The sequence below is a fragment of the Hippoglossus hippoglossus genome, chromosome 19 (genome assembly GCF_009819705.1).
Source record: "Hippoglossus hippoglossus isolate fHipHip1 chromosome 19, fHipHip1.pri, whole genome shotgun sequence".
In the NCBI taxonomy this organism is placed as follows: Eukaryota; Metazoa; Chordata; class Actinopteri; order Pleuronectiformes; family Pleuronectidae; genus Hippoglossus; species Hippoglossus hippoglossus.
Genome location: NC_047169.1, coordinates 16,367,455 through 16,390,534, shown reverse-complemented (window position 1 = coordinate 16,390,534; position 23,080 = coordinate 16,367,455). Strand labels below are relative to the sequence as shown.

The 23,080-nt window shown below is 43.0% G+C and overlaps 2 protein-coding genes across 4 annotated transcripts; one reads left to right on the top strand and one right to left on the bottom strand.

The window, feature by feature from the left end:
* Positions 1-768: 768 nt before the first annotated feature.
* Positions 769-6,201, top strand: maff (v-maf avian musculoaponeurotic fibrosarcoma oncogene homolog F). The gene is made up of 3 exons (XM_034571230.1): positions 769-924; positions 4,480-4,570; positions 4,815-6,201. The coding sequence occupies exons 2-3, from the start codon at positions 4,538-4,540 to the stop codon at positions 5,256-5,258; spliced, it is 477 nt and encodes a 158-aa protein (XP_034427121.1). The 5' UTR covers positions 769-924; positions 4,480-4,537; the 3' UTR covers positions 5,259-6,201.
* Positions 6,202-8,041: 1,840 nt separating this feature from the next.
* tmem184ba (transmembrane protein 184ba) lies at positions 8,042-21,946 on the bottom strand. 3 transcript variants are annotated; one of them, XR_004612219.1, is made up of 10 exons: positions 21,618-21,946; positions 19,091-19,324; positions 17,755-17,920; positions 14,846-14,936; positions 14,480-14,647; positions 13,970-14,139; positions 13,689-13,883; positions 13,443-13,469; positions 11,957-12,728; positions 8,042-8,053 (listed from the first exon to the last, which is right to left on the bottom strand). XR_004612219.1 is itself a non-coding variant. In XM_034571180.1 (9 exons), exons 2-9 carry the CDS (start codon positions 19,322-19,324, stop codon positions 12,499-12,501), a joined length of 1,281 nt encoding a protein of 426 aa, XP_034427071.1. In that variant the 5' UTR covers positions 21,618-21,946; the 3' UTR covers positions 10,982-12,498. The 3 variants fall into 3 exon arrangements, 2 of the variants coding, with proteins under 2 accessions (XP_034427071.1, XP_034427072.1); XM_034571180.1 differs by lacking the exon at positions 8,042-8,053 and having other exon boundaries at positions 10,982-12,728; XM_034571181.1 differs by lacking the exons at positions 8,042-8,053; positions 13,443-13,469 and having other exon boundaries at positions 10,982-12,728; positions 21,618-21,939.
* Between the last annotated feature and the right edge of the window lie 1,134 nt (positions 21,947-23,080).

Sequence of the window (23,080 nt, the reverse complement as noted above, 5' to 3'; positions counted from 1 at the left end):
TGATCAGAGAGGAAGCTTTGTGAATCGGTGACAAATGCTCTCCCCCAAGGATTTTCTCTTATCTTTGCTTTTATGCCTTCACATGTCACTTTTAACCTAAGTCTGCTGCTACACATAGCAGAGCGGGGATTTATCTACACATTTATCTAAATAGATGTATTTCAAGAAAAGTGGCGAATCTGTGGCACGATCCTGAAGATGGAACTGAAAGCATGTGATAAAAAGTAAAGTTTTAAAAGGTTGTTTAAAAATAAAGTTATAGATATGAGACACTATACTGCGGTTGGCTTTCATGTGTTGGTCATAGATGAAATCAAACTGAATTGAATACAATTGAATTAAAGTTATGTGCAGTCATTACTATTTGGACCGTGTGTATAAGTTTGGATGAAGTTCTGTCTGCCTGTCTTTATATATATTTCCGTTTTTCTATCTGGGCTAAATTCTTATTTTGTTTAGGTCAGCATTTATGACACGTGTGTAAACTGTGTGTGTTCGGAGGGGGTGTGAGGGCTTTAGTGTTATTTACTTGTTTTGAAGTCTGCTGACATGACAAGCTGAATAGTGTCAGAGCAGGGCTGCTCCTATTTTTGACAGCATGATTGATCTTTTTCCAAGTTGTTGTTGTTGTTGGGAGCAGTGATGGTAGGAGGAGGAGACGGAGGAGGAGGAAGAGGAGGAGAGAGGAGGAGGAGGAGGTGGGCTGCTCATGGAAAAGTTCTGGGATTCAGGGATTCCTTGTTTACATCCTCCCGGAGTACGCCGCGGGGGCGGGGTTTGACTCCGCCCTCATTCTTTCGACCTGACGTCATTGTCGCTCGGTTGTTTTTTATGAATGAAAGAATCCAACCTCAGAGAGCAGCGGAGTAATTCCGGGAAAAGGCGGACTGACATTTTGTCGCCAGAGTAGCTTCGACACGGCAGGTAAACCTCCCTTCCTTTCATTAAAACACCGACGTTATGGGGGCATGTAGCCGGGGTACGTGTGTCAGTGCGGGGTGGTGGAGGTCTGGTGTCCGCCGGGGACTCGCAGACCAACCAAGGACGACTGAGCAGGCAGCTGTCTGCTCTAATCTCCTTTAGCTCGCTAGGAACCGTTGATGCTAGCTGCTAACATTACTAGCATGTTTCGCATGATGCGGCTAATCTGGCTCCACTCCTCACATTTAACCCTCAACATTAGCAGCACTTGACAGCCACGCGCGCTCTTCACTTCCTTGTCCAACTGTGTGCCTTACAGCTATTTAAATGGTTTATTTAAAGTCCTGCTAAAATGGATGTCGTGGGCACTCGTGATGGCTGTTTACTATAGCAGCAGCAGCGGTAGCGGCGCCTTCACCCCGAGCTGTCCAGCTCCTCTCCCTATAAGGACAAGGCTGGGTTGTGGATGTAGTTAGATGGTCAAACACACTTTCCACGAGTAGTCTGGTGGCTGTTTGTTATTCAGTCCTTTGATGCGAGTCAGGACGGACATGTGTTTGACTTCATAAACCTTGTTTGTTGTAGCCTAGAGCCGCGTTCACTTGTTGCGTTCCGCTTTGATCGCGTTTCTTAATCAGCACAATGCCCTGTAAAGTGTGATTTATAGCGAGCGAAGAGGTAAAAATGATATATGTTGTTTTTATGTAAACATAGACAAGTGGTCACGGCTGTTTCCAGTCCTTTTTTGTGTGTGTGTGTGTGGGGGGGGGGGTGACTGTCTCAGTCTTAGCGGAGCTGAGTGAGCGGTTTATTGCTGAATCACCCTGACTTAACGAAACGGCCGTGGCTTCGGTTACAGCCGGAGTGGAGTCCACCGCCGGGCTCTGGTCTGTCCGACCACCGAGGTTCCTGCAAATCCTCCAGTTCCCACGCATTCCGGGAAATGTGTTGTTTTTGTCAGCGAACTGCAGACCATTATGACCAGTGCTTTATTCGCCTTAGGTGGATCGTCCCATCGTATACAGTGTTCGACAGCACTATTATGATTTGACTTTACTCTATTTACAGTCTTCATAAAATAGTTTGTTGTTGTTGTACTACAAATCCTTGGTGTATATGAAGACTTAAACAGCCAAAGAAATGCTGAACTTCATTAACTCACTAAAAATAGTGATGTTATGTGTGTGTGTTTACCTAATATTAAGTCCATAGCTTTCCCTAATTGTCCTTAAAAGACAAAGTTAAGATTTTGCAGAGGACATTTGACCTTTTTACAAGTCCAAAGACAACTGTGCTCTTTCAAAACTGTGACTTGTTTATACCTTTTTTTTAACAGAAGACAATTTGACATGTCACTGTAGGAAAATCATTGTCAATAATGAAAATGAATTGAAAGGATATTATGTATCTTTTGTTAGAATGCTAAAGAAGCATTGTTAAATCATTAATAAAATAGTCATTTCACTAATAAAGCAAAACATTGTAATAAAGTATTGGAACATTATTACATTGTTAGAACTGTAATAGTGGCATTTACCCTATTACTATATAACAGCTGAACTTTATTAATGTCTTGGAAATATTAAAATCTCCTTAACTATTATCATTTCATTTATAATATTTCATTTAATCTTCAAAGTTGCCTCATTAAAGAGAAGAAAAAAAACATGTACAGGAATTGCAGGCCTCGTGTGACGTTGCAGCTCATTTTTACTCTCGGAGTTCAGCCGGGGTTCAAGGGGGTTTGTATTTGTAACTGACCTTGAACCCCCCCCCCATCCCCTCATTAAAACTAAACTAAACTAAATCTGACTTAACTCACATGACTCCCGTTTGGTTCCTCCCCCATTCACGTCTACTTGGGAGTGTTTTTCTCTGGTAGTGCTGGAGTCAGCAGAACAATCTAAGTCTTGTCTTTTACATACACTGCTAATGTAGGTTACTGTGGCCACACACACTTTGATTTGACAGCCATAAACAAAAAGGTCATTGAGGAGGACTTTATCTTTAGCAAGTCAACTCAGGTGACAACAGAGGAAATGGATGTCAAATGTAAATACAAATTAATCTTAACCCCAATCCTCTTTTATCAGGGGTATAAATGTGTTAAACTTTAATATATCGCATTGAAAAGCAGACAGAAATCCAATCTAACCTGCAAACCTAACACCAAATTGCCTAAAGTCATAGACTTTAAGTTCTAACATCACAACAACAACAGATTTTCCCACGAGTTTCTTTGAAAACAAACAGCACGTCCCCTTCTTCAAAATGTTATTGTTGAAAGATTTAAAGGAGTTACGAGGCCAAAACGAGATGTCAAAGATCACAAATATGCTCTGGAAGCTGCAAATGACTGTAATCATGAGGCGGTGAAATTTAGCTGCAGCATTACCTCGTCTAGATCGGCCTGTTTCTCAAAGAAAAATGATAGTGTGAAGAGTCGGCACACTAAGCTGCCAAAAGCTCAACAGTAACCACAGGGCTGTATTTTGCCACTCTGTACGTATGTGGTATCACAAGTTTTGTCGTCAAGTTTTTTTCTTCCACTTTCCTACACTCTCTGTAGGCGACAGTGTGACAAAACAAAAGCCCACCCACTCCAAATATTGCGAAAGCAAACACAGTAACCTTAATGAAAAGCCAAGTCGGGAAAACACCCTGGGGCTTGATAAAGTCAAGGTTGAACTTGTTGGTCTCGATTGAATATTAACGGGAAGAGATATTTTAGCCATTCAGCTAAAACAACCTCAGACTGAAGTGCAGAGTCATTTCTATCAACACTGTAGTGATCTGAGCTCCACAGCTGAAGGGGAAGAAAAAAAGAGAAAACAGATCTAGTTGGCCCGCGTAGAGGTTGGACTTTAATCCCACATAACAACATTTGTGAGCTGACCTTAAGAGGAGTGCAGGAAGTCCCAGTGTGGCGTGTGCTAACTGCTCAATGAGAAAGAAATTTCCTAATAGAGTAGTGTTAAGGCGGAACAGACTCAAACAGACACTGTTACTGCTTCTGGTTGGAAGAGGAATCATCCACGTCCACCTTTAAATGCTCTTGTTAGTCTGATTTAGTCTCACTTCAGGTTTAGTAAATATGATGATTTAACATGTTTTACACGCTGAGCACAGTCGATTTCCTAATAGTTGCCTGCTCTTATTTGGACTTTTCCCACAATGAGAGCTTTGAACCGTTGGTGTTGTGTTGACAAGAGGAAGTGTAAAGGGAATTGGTTAGGGCACCTGCTTTGTGCAACCGAAGGACAGACTCATGGTAACTTCCTCCTCGCCATTTCAACCAACAGAAAAACGGCATGTCGCTTACAAAACCTCCTCTTTTCTTTCATATCGAGCCACAGAGTTTAATGAGAGAGCGCGTTTGGAGAAGCATGACCGATTTGTGGGTTCTCCTTTTCTTTATCGTGCATGACTGGCTGTCTTGTGAGCGGATGGTAAATGTCAGGCCCGATACGGACCAAAGCAGCATGATGTCCTGAGTCACATGGGGTAACATACCTTTTTTTGTGTCTATGTGTGTGTGTCCTGTTTCTGTGCTTCCAGAGTGTCTGTATCTGTGTTGACTGGTGCTTGGGGGGTAAAAGCTGAAGACATTTGGATCATGACGACAGAAAGAAACAGCAAAGCCCTGAAGGTAACACACAGCCAGAAATAATACTCTCTTTTATTATTTTGAGGAGAATGAGTCATGTTTATAGCCTTGGGCTATTTTTACGAGAGGGAAAATGGCAATGTTGGAAAGAGGTTTGACTCTCCTCCCAGTTCAGTTGCTCTTTAATGTCATTTGTTGATGTCTTTTACTCCTCCATCCCCTTTTCCTCAACACTTCATCCAACTGCATCTTCTCTCTTCTTCTGTCCTCCATCTCTTCCCTTTAGGTGAAGCAGGAATGTGGCGAGAACGTGCCCATCCTCTCAGACAGTGAGCTCATGTCCCTCACGGTACGGGAGCTGAACCTCCACCTGCGCGGCATGTCCCGCGAGGAGATCCAGAAGCTGAAGCAGCGTCGCCGCACCTTGAAGAACCGGGGGTACGCCGCCAGTTGCCGGGTCAAACGGGTTTCCCAGCGCGAGGCCCTGGAGCAGCAGAAAATGGAGCTTCAGAGGGAGGTGGATAGACTCGGCGCAGAGAACGCCGGTATGAGGAAAGAGCTGGAGGGCCTCGGCGCGCGCCTGGCTGCTCTCCAGAGATTCGCCAGAGGTCTGGAGGCCGGAGGGGGCAACCTGCTGGCCACGGCGCCGCGTCTCAACACCGCCTCCGTCATCACCATCGTCAAGAGTCCACCACAGCCTCAGCCACAGAGAGAACACGAGCCGTCCTAGAAGGAGCTGCTGGGAACTGACTTGGGGAGGGATGCACAACCTGCAATGCAAACACACATTCATACACACACACCCGCAGGCATACATGTACTATACACATGCTAAAGAATAGGAAGACAAATAGGAAAATTAGCAGGAAAATACTAAATCCTTGTTTTTGCGTCGAGCCCCGTTCACATTGCGACGTGCGTCATTCAGTCGTGTGTGTGACACGGCGCCGACAGTGTGGCGTGTGACATCATCACAACGACAACAGCTACGTTTAGTTTTCTAAAGCAACAGCTGAGAATTCATCCAGGACAAGTGGAGGGGTCCTCTACTTCATGCTATTTTTTTATAATGCTATAGCTTAGCCGACTGAAATTTACTCAAGTAGGTTTGTTGAGAAACCCAAGAGCTCAGTTATGTTCAGAACAACGCAGCATGTGTATTGTGAGCGAGGCTTCGAGCACAGATGTGTGCAGAATCCTCACAACTCAAAACCGTCGACTGACTAAACCCACTGGACTGAAGCCGGAACAACCCAAACAAGAGTTACTGTACATCTCCCACCACTCAACAAATCCAGCCTGTGACGCCAGTGCTCTCTGAACGTGCTGCCGAACGACCAGCTTCAGCCTCTCCCCCGTTTTCAGTTTATGGCACCTGACCAACAAGCAAAAAAAACGCCAGGGTGGAGCTGACGTATGCCATGCGCTGCTTCCTCTAGCTTGACAAACGTCTGCATTCCTGGTACAGTTGTAGTCTGAAGCTAGCTAGTGTTTCCTCATAAGCAGTCCAGGGTCATGTGTTTCTGTTAGCATGCAAGAGAATGTTTCACAGTATGAATCACTTCGTCATTAACGCAGAATTTCTCAACCTCAGCGTCACTTGATATCCAGGCAGGGGCCACGGGGGATTCCCCAGACTCCACACTCGCATTCTGACATTTCCTTCATTCTTTAAAAAAAATAACTAAAACACAGCAGTATGCCACCTAACAACTCTCCTAGCGATGAGGCCACGAGGATTTTGGAATCAAACGTTTTTACACACTCCAGAAAACAGGTTGAGAAATGCTGTGTTCATGAATTCAAAACTGTTCATTAAGTGAAATGTCTTAGGTTTGGGTTTTTCAGTCTCCCTTCCTGTTCTGGCCCTTGGTTTGAGGAGAAAGTTCCGTACTACTTGTGTACACATTTCCCACATTACTGCAGTGCCTTCAGTGTATGTCGGAGTTATAATAATGGAAACCTAAGAGAGAGAAGGTTGAAAAACAGACTGTAATCGCTCCTTCTTACCTGTTCATGATCACACATTTCCTTTTTTTCTTTACAATTCCTCCTTTTAAACCACCCACTACTCGTTTCACTATCCCTAATTTTGATACAGTTTGCTGCGGCTTCCCTCCTTTTTCTATATCTGCTAGACTCCCAACAACAGATGTTGGTCATTTTGCCAAAAACGTGTCAAAGCGGAGTCGCATCTGGTCGGTATTACACACTCACAAACGATGCAAATCCTCTGCAAACATTCCCGGTTTTGTGTTCTTATTTGTAATGTTTGTATGTGCCGTTGAGAGACGAAAATGTTGAGTGACATTTATCAGAGATATATTCTATATTTTATTTGTATTTAAAGGTAGATATTATTAAAAAGACAAGCTAACGAGTGCTGTGATGTTCTGTTTTCGGACGTACTTATGACTAGTCTGGGGATATTCTCATGTCTAATAATTGTGTTGTGTGGCGACGGTGATTACTTTGCGAAATGTTAATTATTAGCTCAGTAGAAGTATGCTCAAAGCCAATGGCCATATTGCTGTATGATTTATTTTTGTGTGTGTGTTTTTTGCCATGTTTGTACTGGCGTGTCATAGTGGATTCTTGGAGGGATATTATTTTTCTATGATGGTTTATATGTTATTTGTGTGAGGAAAAAAATTAAGGTCACTTCTGAATTGGCCAGGGTGGGCAGAAACCCGGGATGTTGGGAGGGAAGGCGTGGAGAGAAAGATGGCGAAGGGGAGGAGACGAGAGAGGGCGGAGCTGTTGTTGGCTGATGGAGAAAGAAAGTAGACTGAAGGAAAAGGCGGGCTGGGAATGGAAGGCGGTGAGAGGTGGCGTTTGATTCACTTGAAAACCTCTGTCGGTCGTCGGCCTGTTTGAGTCGAATCGAGCTCAAACAGGCCTGGATCTCATAGAGTCTAGGCCACTGAATAGTGCTAGCAATATCATTTCTAAGCAGGCATTGTAACACATTAGACTGTGTTGACAAATAACTCCTTTAAGATATGAGGCATATATTTAGCTATATGAATATCAGTGTGGCAAAGCATTTATTCTCAATATTTTAATGTCTCACATCTGTCAACTTGTGCTGGATGTTTTGTAATACTTGCAAAACAAAAATGGTCTTTGTATTTATTACCTGTATTTTTTCTATTGTGAAAATTTAAGTACATTGTCTATTTTAAATATTAATTATAATAAATGTTGTACATATTGTACATAAAATGGTGCGTTTGTGACTGTCAGCTACAGAATGAAAGAGAGGCCTGCCGGATGCGTTGCACAATTTGTGTCTCCTGATCAGAAGATAAAACTCAAGGTTAGAGTGTAAATAAATGGTTTTGATCGAGGATGAATTGTAGCTAAAGACTAAACAACTGAGTTAATAACTTTATGACAAAGAAAAAGGAATTCTTCCAATTTTTTTTAAAGGAAATAAATCAGACAGTAAAGTCATTATCTCAATATTGACCATACATGTGCTGCATGAATCTGCTGACTCAGGTACACGAGGGTTCATGTTTACTTGAGCTCGGCTGCCAAATCCCTGACGCTCTCCTGTGAGTGTCAGGGTTATTTCAGCTGTGTATGTGCGCAGCATAATTCGGGAAAAAAAACACATGTAATTCAAGGCAACAGGTCTAATCTTTTTCTTGTAATATGACATTAGTGGTTTCTAAAACCCTTTCAGCAACATTTCCTCTTGTTAACCAGCTCACTTTATTTTCTAGGCAGCTGATATTTAGTTTCACAGCATTGAAATGCTGATTCACTGGTACTGTGAGCACTGTTACTTCAGAGCACTCATTCGTAACGGCAGATGAAGATAAGACTGAGGCCAGCAGAATTAACATACCTGATTGTGGGGCGGCAAGGGGCTTCTGGGAAATGTGCAAGTCCTACAAATACCACTGAACAGATTAAATACCTCAGCCAAGGATGTGATGTTTTCAGTGCTGTTTTTCTATTTGCAGGATTAAACAGAAACTACTAAACTGATTTCAGTGAAATGTGTGTGTAAGGGTGGGTACTGGCCAAGAGAGGAACCTATTAACTGATTGGATTAAAGGAGGCGGATAATGGATTTCTTTTTCTCATTGTGAGATTGGGCGTTTTTCAACGTTTTGGTGAATTTCACAAGAACTAATGCAGAGATCTTTATGAAAATAATCTGGCATACTGAGGGGACTGATCTATGAGTGACTATCGTGTACGATCTGGAGCAGCTTGATTGAGTTTAAGGGGGCTGTTGGTCTCTGGTGTAATTATAAAAAGCTACATGTGAAATTAGGAAAATAATATTGCAGTCTAGGTTAGTTGGAAATGGAGCATGGGGACAGAACAGACAGCAGAGGATTCAACAATCTCCCCTCACTGTGATTTTCAAGGGAACATCATTGAAAAACTTAAATGAGCACTTTAGTGTCAAAAAGTCAGGGGACCTAAATCATTCAAACTTAAAGTGTGTAAGATTTAGGCAGAAATTGAATCTAAAATAATCCTAGTGATGTTTTCACTGGTGTGTAATCACCTAAATTTTGTATGAAGTGTTGTTTTCTTTACCCGAGAGTGAGCCATTATTATTTATATCGGGGGCGGGTCCTCTCTACAGTAGCCCAGACAGGACAAACTAAAAACCTTTTGGGTTTTTATAACAACTTAAGGCTACCATTAGGTTCTCCTTCACGCTTGGGAGGGGGGATGAGATGAAGGGTATTCACCTGCAGCAGGCAACTTCATCACTAGATGTCACTAAATCCTACACACTGAACCTTTAATTTAACAAACAATGCAGCAGAGACAGCAGTAAAACTATTAACCTCCAGTATGAGTTGGACACTAAAACACAGAATCTTACATTTCCCATAATGCAACCCGATCATTACTTTAGACCTTTCCTGCCTATGTTTTGTAAAACATTTCTTACTAGAGGACAGGATACAGCTTTTCAACAGGCTCCTCGTGACAAGAACATGTGAAAAACTGGTGGAGTGGCTCTTCAATCTATTTAGTAATATTAAATGGACTTTTTATATAGCATTTTTCCAGTGTTGTCAACCAATCATACTTAACAGTATAAGTCACATTCACCCATTTACACACACATTCATACAGTACTACACTTTGTCAATTCAAACCTTTCATTCTCTATCAGGGCAACAACCAGGGGCAATTTGGTGTTCAGCATCTTCAGGATACAAACTGGAGGAGCCGGAATCAAACTACCGTCCTTCAGGTTGGGTGGACGACCCTCTGGAGCCACAGTCACCAGTTTGTGAACAGTGGGTTCAAAGGATGTGAATCAGATACTGAATATATTAGAAAAAACAAGGGGTTACTTTATATACCAGACTAAATATCATTTATTATTTCTTCCAATATTCATCCATTAGACATGACATAGAAACATGAGCAGCTTTCATATTTACAAAGAACTAGAAACCAAAATTCAACAAATTGCTCAAATAAAAACACAGTTATGAAATAAAAATACAAAACTAGGACTTTGTTTCTCCCGTTTTTCAACATGCTGCACTAACAAGTGTATTTACAACAAAGGTCGACAGCGTTTTCTCAGCGATGCTCATGTATTCGTCTGGTGAGAGCGAGTATGGCGTTCAAAGTGCAGTGAGAGGGACACATGTTATCTGCTTTGCTTTGTTTTAAAAAGGAGGGAGACTTGCCTTTAGCAGCTGCAGTGCAACAAACAAAACAAAACTTGCATCTAATTGGTTTGTATCATTATTTCTACCATGACAGGAAAGAGCAGAGGAAAATATCTGTGTCAAAACATAGAGAAGCACATAAATAAATCTGTATCTTTAATGTTAAACGTTTTAACTCCCAAAAGGGGATAATAATAGCAATAACCTCCAAAAAAGCACTCAGCAGTGCTTAAAACATTGGGCTCTGGCTCACTCACACAAACGTGGCATCCCTCTGATTTAAAACTAATATTATGTCAAACAGAAGTAGAAATAAAAAAGGACCAATGCCCACTGTCTGAGACCTGAGCCTCAGCTGAAAACACACACACACACACACACACACAGTGATGATCAGACATGAAAGTGAAAGACTGGCCATCAGACAAAGCTTTTTTTCTTCTGTTGTACATACACTAAACTTAGAGTTCTGATAAGAGTGGCTATGTTCCTGTCTACTCCACACAGCCCCCTGGTGTTCATACAGAGCTACAGCCGAGCAGTGAAAGTAGTTACAGTAAACACGTCGGCAGGCTTGCTATGACTCATTCAGATGAGTCAAGACCTAAAATTATGAGTAAAAAAATAACCCACTCTGACTGCGGTGAAATTAAATGAAAAAAAAAAGACAAAAAGAAAAGAGGACTGGAGAATAAAAGCAGCAGAAAAAAGAAATACAAGTTCATGCACTTGATATTTTTAACTGTTATATTGACTGCCTGACATCAGAATACCCCGTTTGTGGTTTTTTTTTAGCTTTTAAATATATCATCTCTCATGATAAGAACAATATAATGTGCAAAATAAATGTAGTGAGGCTAACGGGCAAAAACAACATTAAATACTGAAACTTTCCTGGCAAACAAAGAGGTCACCACAGTGTGTGTGTGTGGGGGGGGGGGTGTCAGGACAAACACAGAACACTCACTTCATGTGGACAGATTAGAGAAATTCTCACATATCCAGTCAGAAGTATCAGGTTGAGATGTTGGGGGATTTTTTAAAAACTTCCAACTCAAGAACTCAAACATACAAAAGCCCCTGGTGACATTTGGGGCAAAACAATGACTTTGTACTTTTACCCAAATATCCCCAAGGGGACTCTGTGTATGTGCGTAATTAGTGTCTGTTTTAACTTGTGAAGCTATTTGGTAAATTTGAAGATATCAACAAGGAAGTTTTATCTTTTGTATCTTAATGCTCTCCACTAAATGTGCAAGACGGTGAAATATTCAGTTCCTATAATATTGTTCCTCTATGGAGAACAAGCAGCTGAAGTTAGCGTTACCCTACATTCCTCCTGTTTTCCCCTCGATCCTGTTAACCTACATTGTGGCCTGCAGAGGTCGACTGTCTGACTGAACCAGCTCCAGCTTTAATCCCGGCCGTTCAAATAACGTCCCAATTACCCCTCTGCTGCTGCTGCTGCCCTTCACTCTTGCTGCCCACTGGAGCAGATGCACTGTATAATCTATAATCTGCCTCACTCTTATCTGTTCCAATATCAATAACAAAATTGATCCATGTTTCCGACCAAGTTTCCCTCTAAATCCAATCCCTCACTGCAGTGAAGGACGTCCCTTAAAATCCAAAAAAACACATAATTACCATTCATTAATTGTATATCATACGTAACGTTAATGCCACAACAATGGCAACAGCTTCTGTTTGAAGCACATAAATATATATTTGCAAAGCAACTTATTTATCAAGTTTTTGTGACTGAATATCTAAATATTCTTTGAGTTTATCAAAGTAAAAGTTCTAAACTTTTACAACTTTTATATTTCCCATTTCCATTAAAAAAAAACGCAACTATTCAAGTATTTTCATGACTGGAGTAAAACATAATATAGCCAGAAAACCTCTTTGAACACATCTGACAGAAGGAAAACGAGACTGAGCTGAAATGTGCAGTTAAACTTCTCCAAGCTTCTGTTTTGAAGTCAAATATATTCCGTATGTACAAGAACAAGTGTGAATCAAAATCAACCCCGTAAATTTTCTGGCCGGTGGTTTTAACACAAAATCAGCTCAGAGAGTTCCATCCAAATCAAATGCTTGGGAGGTGTGGCTACAGAAATGTGTACGCAAAAATGTCCTTAAGTTCATTAACAGTCCCAAAAACAAGTAAAAACAAACACATGACTCCATCAATCAAACACTACAGAGGACCAGCAGGGGGACCCAGTACCATCCGCCATTCAAACCTCAGTCTGAACAAGATTCAGCTGCGATACGACCACGGCCTGTTTGTGCCGTTTTTTAAAACTCGTCATCAGAGCTGAGCAGGAGCGTCTTCTCCGTGTCGCCGCGGGCGCTGACGGCGCTCTGGGTGCGGGAGACGGGCGGTGGCGCCCCCTGCTCCAGCGTCGACTGCTGGGTGTACTGCTGGTAGGCCGGGGAGAAGTTGTGGATGGCGTCTTGGACCATGTCGCCCGGGTTCATGGTCTCCTTCAGGCTGCTGGAGATGCTCTTCATGGGGGCACGGCGGCCTGCGGGAGGAAGACAACACCGGAGAGTTAGAGGGAGGGAAAATAAAGAGTGTGAAAAGGGTTAAAGGCAGAGGGACAGGGAAGAGAAGGCTAGTGAGAGGAAGAAACATACAGGATGGGGAGAGGCGAAGGGGTGATTTAGAAGAGGGGAAATCATTAAGCATGGGTGGATTCATGGTGGAATCGAATTGAGAAGCGAGGAAGATAGGTGGAGGATGAAGGAAGGGAATGTGTGAAAGAAAATAGAAAAAGGAATCAGGAAGGGCAGATGAAAAAAGTGGGAGTGTGAGGAGGAATGATTTATTGGAGGGACAAAAGGCTGGCAGAGGAAGAGAGGGGACAACAAATAGAGAGAAAAGAGGAATGGGGCAACAGTGATTTAGAGGGAGACAAAAGGAGAGAGTAGCTGAAAGAGAAATTATGGGAAAAGGAAGAATTGAACGAGGGAGAGACGATGAAATGTAAACAAAGGAAGGAGAGAGGGAAAAGGGGTTCCCAGTGATGTAGAGGGATTTAAGACAGAAAGGAGGGAATGACAGAAAGGAATGGGAATGGTTTTGTCAGAACAAAAAGACAAAATGAAAAGAAATAACAGTTACAGCTAAAAAAAAAAGAAAGAACAACACAACCGAGAGGGCGATAAGAAGCTTAAAAAAAAAGTAGCATGGATAAAAACGGGGGAGGTTGAGGAGTAAACGTCAGTATTTAACGTACCAAACTCTCCGTATGTCAGAGCAGGTCCTTCATGGTGCAGCAGAGAGAGACAAGAGAGAAATGAAGATTCATGTGTACAAACAGGGGGAAGAAACTCCACCCATTTGTGTGAGCGAGGTAAAAAAGAGAAGAATGAAGAGAAAGTGAATAAAGGCGTTGTTTTGTATTTTAAAAAGGAGGGAGGTGAAGAAGAAAATCCACACAAGGTGTCAGAGATCACACTTCCTGTTACAGGCATCTTCTCACCTTGTGAATCCAGACTTTTGTCCATGTAGACCTTGTAGGTGAAGGCGTGTCGCAGAGCCAGCGCTGCGAAGAACATCTCGATGCAAATGATGAAGTTCTGGTAGCCGGCGGCGACCGTGCCCTCGCCGAGGGACAGCTCCGGCGAGTTGATCTGAGGGATGGCGCCGCACTTCTCCAGGATGGCCAGCAGCATGCCTGACCACAGACGGATAAAGATGATACCACTGAGCTCACAGCGCTTCATGGCATATTTGCATTGTTCACAGTGGTTTTTCATTTACCCTGCCAGAAGGAGAGGAAGATGACCGACTTGACCATGAGGAACTTGAGCATGGGGCTGTACGGGCTGAGCAGCTCCTTCGTGGAGAAGTAGAAGAGAAACAGGGCGTACAGAGACAGGCTGACGGAGATGTTGTAGACGATGGTTACATACAAGTAACCACTGGCAACACTGTGGAAACAGAAGAAGTTAGAGAGAGGGGTGTTCATGCTTTTAACGAGGTTTTGGTAATTGAGTTTTATTATCCGTAGTTATAGGTCAGGCTAAAATCCTATATGTCCCATCAGAGATTAAAGTCTTAAACTGAACTGATTATGGGAGGAGGTGATGATCAGTCTGGGACATTTAATTAATTAAATAATTAAAAGGAGTAATCCATCTGTTTCGTTTTTTTTGGTGGTAAGCAGGTGGCAACGTCTCTCTTCTCAACTCCACTACTGTAAATTTAGCTGAAACTAAATCCAGGTTTCATCGATGGACCTTCGTCCTGCCTTTTGGCTGCAGAACTTACTCGAAGTCTCCGTCCTTGTATTTGCCGTAGGCCTGCAGGACGACGGTGACCGCGGCCATGAGCGGTTTGACCACGCAGAACTGCAGAGTGGCCTGCTTGCAGAAACGCAGGAAGCCGATGGAGTAGGCCTTCCCCCTCAGACAGCAGGTGCCGTACATACAGCTGGACCTGACGGGACAAAGCTCAGATTATTGCGACTGCAGCAGCGGAAATAACACGAGTCATTTTGTCATGTCTGTAGGGAATTAACAGTGTTGCAGCACCAGGATAGAAACATGGATATATGCATTATAACGTCCTGCTTGGTTACAAACAGTTATTGTTGAAAGGGGTTTTTGAAATGGAATCCTCCTGCAGGAGACTTACTCAATGGGCTTCCCTCGGATCTCAGCCATGATGGCGCTCTCTCCTCCGAGGTACTCGTAGCACAGACTCAGGAAGTTGTATATCACAAAGGCTACAGAAGAACAAGGAGAGAGGGGATTGTTTGTTATAATCTCTCAGCAGGCATCACTTCTATTTGCCATGTTTGCCTTGAACAAGTCAGGGTATTATCTGGATTGTTGTGGCAGTTACTGTAATAGTTTCCCACCATGAGACAGACGACATGACAGACTCAGAGCGCATACGGCTGCCAAGGCCAAACATTCCCCTTAAATTAAAACAAGACTTGTAGCTAAGGTTTCTCAGCTACACATTGGTGGTAGCTGAGCCCTTGTTACCATACAGCAGTTGAAAAATCCTCCACCCCTAATTAAACCACATTTAAATCCGCTGGATACAGATTTTCATTTGGATCCACACAGAGTTGCACACACTCAGCCACACCAACCCATAAATATGTCACATTTTCATCAAGATTCCTGACCAATACCACATCCCTCCACCAAGTTTTGTGGTAATCCCTCACGTAGTTTTTGCGTAATCCTGCTAAATAACAAACAAACGTAACAACTGAAAGTCTGTAATTTCCAAAGCTAATTCTGTGATAATTTTTAAATTGACTTTCTATTAATTATTTTTACCAGGAGGCCGAAACTGTAATTTTCACTGGTCAAAAAAATCTTTATACAAGAAAAGATGTGTTCAGTGTCATCTCTCTATAATGGGGAATAATCTTCTGATCAATGTTAATTGTAGACTGTAAAATGCGTTTTTAAGACCATCTTTTTGTTCACCTTGACCATGACCTTTGACCAATCTGCTCTAAAAGTTTATCTGGAATAAACTCGTAAGTAATATTCATACAAAGCTGGGAGAACATTTTACTATGATTTGTTGAGTTATTTTGAACAAACTCATACATGCACAGACACACACACCTTTCCCCATGTGACTGACGGTCTCTTGTGGTCAGTGGATTATCTCCCCTCTGTGCTACTTCAGTGAGAGGCTGATGACGACGAGACACTCATAAAAAAACAGGAGCAGGTTAATCCTGTTAACCCCCGTGGAGCTTACTATTCCTCTATTTGTGTGTGGGCGTCCATGTTGACACACACTCTCCCAGGGAGGATGTGCTTGTGTGTGACTGTGCATGTGAGGTAAAATAAGGTGATTGTGATGTGGCAGTTCTGAATATGGGATATACAATATGTTGCCACAGTGTGTGTGACGGTTAAGTGTTTGTGGTGTTGTGAGACAGACACACACACACACACACACACACACACACACACACACACACACACACACACACACACACACACACACACACACACACACACACACACACACACACACACACACACACACACACACACACACACACACACACACACACGCCTCCTGCCTGACGTCAGACACCTGCCACACATGACAGTTCACTAAACACAGCAGCTCCTGCACTGATCTGAGTGACGAGAGCTGGTCTGAGTACAGCCCTCTGTGTCTCAGCTGTTTACCACCATGCTCCCTCACTCCTCCCCGAGGACCTCCGTCAGCACTGTTTGTTGCCACGGTGATACAGTAGGCTTACATACAATGAGAATGGGAACTTTGCAGCAAGTTTGGTTGAGAGAAACTCATTATCTGATGCAGCCATTTCAGTTGACGAGGGAGATTTGTGAGTGCAGTTGCCATGCAACAGGTCGGTCATCCTTGCTGAGGGAAAGGATCGAGGCAGGGCTCAGGAGGGTGGTGGGGAGGGAAGGGCAACAGGAGGAGGAGGAGAGGAGGAGGAGACGAAGGGCAAGAAGGGGAAAAAAGGGAGTGAACAGAGGATGGTGCTAAGTGAGGACAACAAGAAAAAGAAAAAAGAGGAGGAGAGGCATCTGTCTGTGGGTGTGATATGACAACCACTAACACTCACAACGTTTCCAACCACAACCATGCGTTGAGTGCCCCCCCCCACTCCACATCCGAATGCATTTGACATCATCAGTTCACCGACGCAGGAAGTGTCACAACGTGGTGACTATTTCTATCCTAAACGTCACAACTGACTGAGGACAGAGAGCGAGAGAGAGAGAGAGAGAGAGAGAGAGAGGGAAGCGGAGGCAGTCAGCTGCCTGTCACAACCTTCTGCTTCAAATTTAGAGAGCGGAACCAGGCAGCTTTTTGTTATGTCTGTATCATCCATCGACACAAATAAACAGCGTCCATATTCTAACCGGAGCCACGGTGAGCAGTAAAACAATGATCTATGTTTACATCCCATCTGCTCGATTCCACACACATTAACTCAGATAACTGAAAACTAATATCTGTCTTTCTATAAAAACGATTTTTATGGACTTTTATTCTGTCCTGTGTTTGAGAGAAATCAGTCAATCATACATATGCATAACATATCATCAAATGGGTAAATACAAAATCACAGTACGACATAAAAACGCAGAAATCTAATAAGGGTGAGAGGACACTTTGCAAAATAAACATTCACAGTGCGAATGTGGCTGGAATCATTTTTAGGATGAACGGACGGGATCTAATCTGATCAAAATGTGTTTCAGCAAGTCAGCTGGAAAAGTTCCCCACAATGAAGTGGATTTTAAGTGGTAACCTATATCAGAGCAAATGCCATTAAAAGTCTGTTAACTCAACACATCCTGGTGTATCATAAGACGCCAGCATTGCAGCCAAGATGGACCAGAGGTGGGAATACAAACTACTAAACATGGAAGTGTTGGTGACATTTACATACAGAGGAGTGGCTTTGGTTTTTTGTGTGCAAACAAGCTTTAGGCAGGAGCTTGTTCACTGTAATGACAAAGCAGGTCCAAGATTTGTTTTCCCGTTGTCTGCATCATTGTATGTCAAAAGCACGTCCTTACCCTCGTAGCAGTCCCTGACGGTGTCAAAGTACACGTAGTACTGGTCGTTAGTGAAGAAGAGGAGGCTGAGCCAGGAGTCGAAGGCGTAGATAGGGACGATGAAGAGGATCCTCACGATGTGGCGCTGCTCCTTGGGCGAGCTGTAAAAGCGTAGATGCATGTAGATCTGGAACAGACAGAGGAGACGTCTTAAACTTTGAAAGATTGAATAAATACTTTTTTTTTTGGTTGCGTTAAATGGAATATTAATAAAAACATTTGTTCTTACTGCTGCTATAATTGTCAGTGTGATCTGAAAGAGGTACACGAGGCAGGTAAATCAATAATAAGAGCCAGAAGGAGTGTCTGAGCAATCACTGCTCACTCACATGTCTGCATCACAGGTAATTACCCAGCCTGCAGCAGCTCTCATGTTACCGTGATGAAACAGTCGGGCTAACGTTAGCTTGTTTTTTATTATTTGCAAAGTTACTGAATATGTCGCTGGGAAATGCTGAGGCAGTCTCCTTGTTTTTTTCTGGTTGCTGTGGTTACTATCGGGGGAGCACTGCACAGGGTCTGCGGTGCAGGGAGGGGCTTTGGAGACAGCAGTGGAGTTCGGTGGAAAGGCGAGGAGGGGACAGGAAGTTGTATTTGTATTCTCACGCTCTCTTCCCCTCCCTCTTTCTAAATCCTAGCAACTGCAGCTTTGAGTGTGAAACTACAACTGTGGAAAATATTATGTATAAATAATAATTTAAAAACTGTAAAGTCTACAGGTTCAGCTGGAACAGATCTATCAAAAACAAAAGGGACTTGAAGATTACAAGTCAAACTGTTTTTTCATTACGCAGATGCAGATACACTTGGAGATAATCATGAAACATTAATACATCACTTATGTCTCCTTACTGTCAGTGTCACGGATGTTAACAATTCATAAATCGCATAACCTCACTGGAATGTGTGGAGAAAAAACTACTTTTGTTTTTCCAACCAGATTTAGCACAGGCTCTTCATCCACCTGGATCAAGTTTCCCCTTCCTGTGTGTTCACGCTCGGTTTCACAAACACCTGCTGAGGGATGTTGCCATGCAACCCCTGCCCTTCTCTGGTGCTGAGCAGATGTATCAGGATCACATTGCCTGTGCATTTAGCGACACACACACACGCACGCACACACAAGCACCTGCTACAACCCGTTTACATGTTTGCGACCAACCTCTTCAAGAAACTCCGTCTGCTCAGTCAGACCTCATTATTTGGGGTAAATACAACTTTTTGCACTCTTAAAGTTGGAATAAAAGCCTGTTGATCGAACCCCCTCCCTCTCCACACGCTGTTTGCAAGTCGTTACCTGGTGACAGGTGAGGATGAGCGCCGTCCACACGAAGAAGCCCGACACCGCCTGAGCTGCAGGAGTCATGAGGAAGATGGGCTGCTCTGGGTTCAGGAGTGGGACTTCAGGGAGCCATGAAATGTTGGGGCCCATCGGGGCAGCGGTGGGCGGGGGGCCAGGCACTGCGGCCAACGGAGAGTCTTCTCTCAGCCTCTCTGACAGCAGCATGTCTCGCCTCCACAGCCTCAACATCTGGAAGGGACACAGAGGAAAGAACAGGTGACACATCAGCCAAGTGACCCTCGGTGCATGCACGTGTACCTACGTCTTTTCAAACAGTAAAAACACTGTGACACATCCACCAAGTATGAACATCCATTTCCACCGGTAATCATCAACCTGGACTATAGATCCCACTGCCATGTGTAATCTGAGATAGGAAGCCAGATAGAGGATAAACATAGACACATAGTAAATCAACATTTCTCTACGAGTCAAGAATGTGAGCACGATAGTTATACAATAGCATTAGTGTTACTCTATATGGAACAAAAATCTGTTTGTCTCTTCATCTCCCCGAATGCTATTTGACTACTGCCAGCTAATATGCCCTCACATTTACTTTTCTGCTGTTGTAGGTGGAGCGTGTGAGCTTGAAACAAACAAAAAGCTGCAGTGCATTCTGGTCTTTGGAGGCTGCAGTGATTCCTCCTGGTAGGATGGTTAAATCTTGGGGCAAAATCTAAAATAACTGATGACACTGCTTAAAACCAAACCTAATCCAGTGTTGTCAATGTTGCCCTGTGATAAATGACAAATTATTATTGCAATATAATTTTCATCAATAGCCATATAACTGAAGCTCAGTATATATTGATATAGCCCAGTGATGTTTAACACATAATAATCTCCCTAAATTTTGTAATATGTTATTCTCTGCTCTCTGAGTTTACAAGCACAACCTTCACTCTGGAGCCAAAATAAGCCTTTAAACTTAAAATTTTTGATATAAATAATTATCAATGTTGTTTTCTGCGACGTGGTGCATTTTCCCACCTCGTCTTTTCAGATCTGACCAGTGAGTCAAACACGAATCGGCAGCCTACACTCTGACCAAATTCCCGTGGAGATGAACCAAACGCGTCACATAAGGCTGCTGTTTCCACGGCTCCTGAAATGACCGGACTGGAAGTGGCCAGAAGACACGTTACATAAGCAGCTGCATGTCAGAGTCTATACGATGTCACGGTCATGTTCCTCGGGGTGCGTTTGTTCTTGTACGCTGACAGATAGTTGCTTTCAAGCTTGGGGGGGGGGGGGGGGGGAGACAGAGACCTTGATGTTGTATCAATTAAGTGAGGGGGGGGGAGATGCAAAACACAGGCAGAGATTACAACAATAAAAGAGTGGGTACAAGTGCTAAAAATGGCCACTGACTGACAGTGACACCTATTATGTCTCGTAGGCAGAGTGGCGATTGAAAGTCACATTGGACACAGAACAAATAGTGCCGACAATGACGGGCGGACATTATGCTACAACCCCCCCCCCACCACCCCACCCCACACACACACCATTCAGTTTCTTCACAAAACTGATTGTGTTAAGGAAAAGTAATTGAATTTGGTGGTTTGGATGAATGAATGAGGTTGTTTTCATGCATTCATATGTGAATGTAAGAAGAGTAATGCTTCTGTGTGTGTGTGGGGTCAAGGTATTACTCATGTTGTGGGGACCTAAATCTGTTTACAGTCACATTTTCAGGTAGAGACGTGTTTTAGGTTTAGGTTTAGGTTAGGCAAGCGGTAACTAAGGTTAGAGAAAGTCACCAGTCAGTGTAATATCCTCTGAGGTCATGGATACAAAACTGTGTGTGTGTGTGTCAGAGAGCAGGTCATCTGTATTGGTTTGCCAGCAATCAGCAAATCCACATTTGAACATGGAGAAGTGAAGGCATCAGCAGCCCCTCACACACACACACACACACACACACACACACACACACACAAATACAATACCAGTGACAGTGACATGATGCTGTGTTGGAGCGAAAGGACATCTGTGTGTTTGAAAGGCAAAAAGGGTCTCACACACACACACACACACACACACACACACACACACACACAAAGAGGAATAATACATCAGAGGGGCAGGGGGCAGTAATAAAGCGGAGCAACAGATGGGAAGGGGTGATGGGTTCAGGGTGTGTTGATCACACATAATAAGTCATTATGAGGTCCACGGACACTCTGGATTATCAGGGAGCAACAACAACTGGATTAATTCGGCAGAAAAACACTCAAACACCGAGTCAAGTGTGTTTTTTTTACTCCGTTAACAGTGGTGTTATTTGAGCTCACGCTGCGGGAGACTCGTTTGGAAGTGACTGTGAAACCCAAACACAGTGAGGAGACTCGCCGCTCAGCTCCCAGATGATCGTGTGTTCGCGCTCCACGGAGGAACACAACTCTTAGTTAGTCGTGTGAGTGAGTGTCGGTGTGAATTCGAAGTGTCCCCCTGGTGTGTCGGAGGCCACACTCACCTGGGTAATAAGCCGCTGCTTGAAAATCCTCCACGGGACAAACTCCCGACCATAAATAACCCACAAACGGCCTGGAACTCTTGTTCACCGTTGCTCCCCGGACATCCAGGTGGATCCCTTCCCGTCAACCTCTGCGTCTCCCCCCGCACACACCGGCCCCCCGCTGAAAGTTTGTGTCTCGTGTTAAACTCTGCAGCGTCATTAAAAGTCTGCTTTCTGTCCGTTAACTTCATGTGCGGTCGGAGTTTCTGTAGTTACAGACGCGTACGCCGTCAGTCCTCTGCGCTCCGACATCGGATTAACCGCAGCTCACACTGGCCCCGCCTCCTCTGAGAGGACGAGCCGCCTCAACCAATCACACGCTGGTTTACACACACCGCTGTGAGCATGCGCGGGTCAATCATTGGTCAAGCAACAAGAGTGCATTCATGTGCTGTCGGAATAATCGGAAAAATTAATCCCGACTGGAACAACAATTTTGTTTTTCTGTTTTTCTAGAGTTGTTCCACATTACGTCAGGAACAAAAAACACAATGCACAACACAAGAGAGCTGATAACTATGGACATTATACATTCATTCACTTGTATTTATTTCGAACATGTAAATAAAAAAAGAGAAATTAAACAAACAAGTGAAAGAAATAAACAGAAAAAATACTTATTTACAAACAGTGATCAGGGGGAAAACATCTAACACTTTGTATAAACTTCTTTGTTGAATACAAACAAATTTAATCTCACCCCTTCTGCAGCTTCTTATATATCTATAAATATATTGTTGATTTTAAAAGAAAATCCCAACTGAATACAAATCTTAGCTAATTAAGACTTTAGACAGACATAAGAAAATATCAATTAATTTGATTTCAGGGGCTTCATTTAAAACATCTCTATAATAATCCAAAAACTGGATGTTTTTTTTATTGTTTGTAAAACAGTGAGTTAGGGATAGAATGAAGTTGCTGAAGTGCTGACATCATCACTCAAAAACCAATTACCATTATTTTACAATCATATCTAAATAGTAGAGTCTCAAGTGAAGCTGTCAAATGTTTCCCTTTAGTAAGTGGAAACTTAAGTCCATCTCTCAGAAGCACCTCACATCATAACTGATGACACCTGATCCTTTTTCATTGCTCTTCAGAGCACATGATCAACTGGGGAGTTGCCGGGCTAAAGGTTTACACAGCTCTTATACAGAGTTATGGGTTAGGTTGTTTACACCCCCCTCTTACTGATGTAGTCACTCTGTGGTGTTAACTCATAAGTGATACTTTTGTTTGGTCATTTTGACCTTTTTGAACATCGAGTGCTACAAGTAAGTTCATGCAAAGGTTTTTGTTTATCTGACATAGAATTACTTTCTCTTTACATATTTTACACAACAGACTTAATGACCTGTCATAGCTGGAAAAGCACATTCTAACATTATCATGGTTATAGGTGCCATTTAAGTGTTCCA